General features: G+C 42.7%; 1 protein-coding gene across 1 annotated transcript in view; it reads right to left on the bottom strand.

The window, feature by feature from the left end:
* Nucleotides 1-3,322, bottom strand: part of MYH15 (myosin heavy chain 15) — a 150,507-nt gene extending 147,185 nt beyond the window's left edge. Inside the window, 1 exon segment of the mRNA XM_081816033.1 lies at nt 3,235-3,322. Within this exon segment, the coding sequence (XP_081672159.1) occupies nt 3,235-3,322 (88 nt within the window).
* Nucleotides 3,323-4,035: the final 713 nt, after the last annotated feature.

Below are 4,035 nucleotides of genomic sequence, written 5' to 3'. Positions count from 1 at the left end.
GGCTGGGAGAGGGACAATCTAAATCAATGGCTAGGGATGAACCGGTGAAACCCCTATGCAACAATAGCACAGGTGGGTAATGCCAACTCCATCACCACCACCACCCCAACACAGGAATCACAAAAGTTAGGAGGCCTCATTGGAGCCCCCACCAGACACTCTCCCCAGAGGTGGGCAATAGGACTTGGGAACCATGCGTGGTGAAGTTGGGCAACGTTTGCCCTTCCTTCCACCGTGTTTGTCTCTGCCAAGAATTTTATGGCACACTACCTTCTTGCTGTCCTAGTCTTTGCTGGGCTCCCTTCCTTGCTCCCCTAATTACAACCAATCCACCGCTAAAACTGCTGGGTAAGATTTTTGTATTCCTGTCAAACTGATTTTGCATTTGCTTCTACTTGTTGTTTGCATTTAAAATACTGAGTTTTGCATTATATTTATTATTTTGATCTCTTTTTACAAAAATGGATTTTGCTTTGTGTTAATGTCTGTGAAAAGAGGCTTGTTTGTGAAAAGTACATATTTTGCATACATTTCTTTTGTGTTTAAGGTAAATAAATGCACTGTATTTTAAACAAATGTTATCACTTGAAAGAAACATGGATATTAGCTGGCACAGATTTCCACTTTTTTTTTTTTTTTTTTTAGGAAAAAACCCGAGAAAAGAGATTAAGAGAGTTGTCTATAGTCACATAGCTAATTAGTGGCAGTCATTAGAATAATGACTCTAGAAATTAGATCACCCATCTCCTAAATCAGAGCTCTTCCATTACAGTATGCTTCCTCTACCTTATATGCTTGGCTTTTTTCCTCCAATTTTTCTCTGAAGGATTAGGTTCATCCCCTGCCTCATGATTAACCCCTTCTTTTATGGCCCCTGGAAATTTAGGGGAGAAGTTTTGGAAACCCTTACCTATCTGAGGCCCAGTCCCTAACAGGGATGTGTTTGAAGCTCAAGTAAAGGAACTCATTTTCTAATTTGTATATGTTTTGCACTCATGAATAATTGCAGAGAGGGAAATGTAAACAGCAATGGGTTTGAGTCAGGCTACCTGGATTTTAGTCCTGGCTCTGCTAGTGACAAGGTAGAAAGCAAGGGCTTCATCTCTTTGGGCCCTGGTTTTCCCGTCTGTAACCTCAGGAGGTTTGCCTATATGATTTCATATTTTTAGAAGATTAAATGTCTTTTCTAATATAAAGGTAACAAAAACAACCAAAAGGGCAACATGTGTGTATTGGAGAAAAAATGAAAACATAGAGAAATGTATAGAGAAAACTAAAAAAAAAAAAAAAAATCACCCATGGGGTGCCTGGCTGGCTCAGTCGGAAGAGCACGTGACTCTTGATCTCAGGGTTGTAAGTTCAAGCCCCATGTTGGATGTAGAGATTACTAAAAAAAAGTAAATAAACAAAATTTAAAAAAAAAATCACCCATAATGGAACAACACAGAGATAGCCACTACCTGAAGCATTTCCTTTCCAGTCTTTTTTCTACACTATTGATCAAGATTGGAGTAATACTATATTCAGTGTGGTAGTTACGGGAAATAGATTGTTTATGTGTCCTGACATAAAAATCATTTACATTTAGCTTGCGAATGCTGCCTTGTGTTTATCTCTACAAGCACACTTTTCTCCCTGACACCCAGCAATTCTAGTTTTCCTTCCCAGGCCACATATAATGTTCGGTGTTTATGTTTCACATTTATTGTTGCAGTGGGGCCTCCACGGAGGAAGGTAGGCAGAGCAAGTGTCATCATCCTGTTTGACAGATGAGGACACCACAGCTCAGGAAAGTGCAGGGATTTGCTCGGATTACACCCCTGGAGAGGATCCGGGTCAGGGAATTTGAACCCAAGACTCCTTGCCAAATATTCTAATCACACTCCTTCCACTTGGCCTGAGTTCAAAAAAGCAAACTCCATTGTCTACTAGCCCAAGGGGATGAGAATCTTTTCCTTACTCTTGTCATTTTGGCTGCCACTGCATTTCTATGGGGAAAACTGTTTGGCCAAAAAAAAAAAAAAAAGTAATTAAAAATAATTGCTATATTTTAAGTAATTATTTACAGTGCTGATCCTACTAAATGCATCATCCAATTATCTCTAATGCTTAGGCCTAATTTTTATTTCCTCGCTGTGGCACCACTATGATCTTGTCCTTCATTATCTGACTACCTGTGATAAGCTTTTGCATGACCAGTTCTGACCTCAGGGATAGTTCTGTTATTGTATTTGATTTGATGGATTATAATTAGCTACTCTAAAATCCAATCATAGTAATGAAATCCAATGACTGGAAACTGGGAACGGATCCAGGACTGGACTATGATGGAAATATAATGTCCTACATAACCAGGTTGAATTGTAATTGGTCATATTAAGGTCTAATGTTGACTAATTCTGAGTACTAGAACAATACTCAGTCAGTATTTATGTTGCATTGTTGAATAATTTGGGGATTAAGATATGTAGGTGTCTTGATGCTAGATCACACTGTGAATCTGACTTTACATCTCCAAGTAGCTGAAATTCAGATGCCCACGCAGCCCAGCCACGTAGAGAAGGAGGGGGAAATGTAGCATTTACTTAGAGATTTTCATGTAGAACTCAGCCTTCATCTCGAGGGTAAATCCTCATTAACCTCTGTCCTTGCCTGTAACTACCAGAAGACTATTCATCAGGGTGAGCAAGTCTCCTAATTATCTCTTGTTGAGTGTTGGCTGAGCGACCCTGCTGACCTGGAAAACAGCCGGAGGGTGAAGTTCCAATATTAGGAAAGTCTGAAGAGGGCCAGGGACAGCTTCTCTTTCTCCTGCCTTCCCCAAGGCTTTTCCTTCCTTCTTCCGTAGAGTGGACCAACCCCACCCACAGTCAAAGCGCCAGGCCCCTGTCTGTGCTACAGTATTCACCCACACTAAGCAGTTTCTGGGCAAGGCTTTATCTGGGCCCACTGCTGGGGGTGTCTGTGCTGTCACTGTGCTTCCTCCAAGAGAAAACAAGTAAGCAGGGCTTGGGCCAAGTCTGCCCCCAGCCGTCCTCCTCTTCCTTGAGGACTCATCCCTACCGGGGCCACTTGGCTCCTCAGTTGCTTAGCCTAAGGTTCACAGAGGCGAATGCATTCCAAGCAAGTAAGCTAGGTTCCAGGACGGATGGCTCTTCTCAACCAATCAAAAATCTCAGCCACCACCCAAAAGCAGTAAAATAGAGGGAAGCCAGCAGCCACCCCAAGTCTTACCATCAAATGCCATGGCCTGTAGCAGAAGCAGCTCAGCCTGGCTTCTTCTGAGGAAGGGTGCAGCCTCTCCAAGCTCTGACAGATCCATCCTTCTTCAAGTGATCCACCAAAACAGGCTTAGGCCTGAAAGTGAGCCGCAAGGATCCACTCTGTAGAAGATAGGTGTAGGAAGGAACCAGTGGAAATGGGGGCACAGGCACTAATCCAAGACACTATTCACTAGAGACAGACCAAAAAGGGTTAAATCTTCTTTTTAACTACTTCCACCCGTCCTCTCCCTCCCCACATGTCTCAAGTGTATGACAAAGTTGGACTTGAGAACATCTTACTGCATCCACTAGGCGCAGAAGGCACCTGCATTCATGATGCTTTCAGGGCCCACAAAAGTAGTTTAATAATAATTTTGTTTAAAATCAGAATAAAACATGAATATAATATTAATGATATATAACAATGAATCCATCCCGGGTAATATTAATTAGTCTTGATACCAACACAGTTGTAAAATCTGATTTTTAATATTTTTTGTGAAGGAAGAAGCCCACAAAGACAAGAGTGCCTAGGGCCCCCGAAAGTCATAATGCAACCCTGGACCACAGTCCTGACCTTGGCAGGTCGTAAAATAGGCCAGACTGAGAAACGTCCAGTTGTGAACACCAGGCGCCTTGACAGGAGTGGAGGAAGGGCTTGCAGGGATCCAGGTGCATCCAGGGAGGGGGACCATTGTGGCCGGAGTATGGTGACGACGGGGGGAAGTCATTCGGGCTAATGTTCAGCATGAGAGAGTACGGGAGTAAAAGG

The sequence above is a fragment of the Leptonychotes weddellii genome, chromosome 1 (assembly GCF_054177405.1).
Source record: "Leptonychotes weddellii isolate Sample4059 chromosome 1, ASM5417740v2, whole genome shotgun sequence".
Taxonomy (NCBI): Eukaryota; Metazoa; Chordata; class Mammalia; order Carnivora; family Phocidae; genus Leptonychotes; species Leptonychotes weddellii.
Note: the sequence above shows the minus strand (reverse complement) of the source record. Positions and strands in the feature narration are given on the sequence as shown.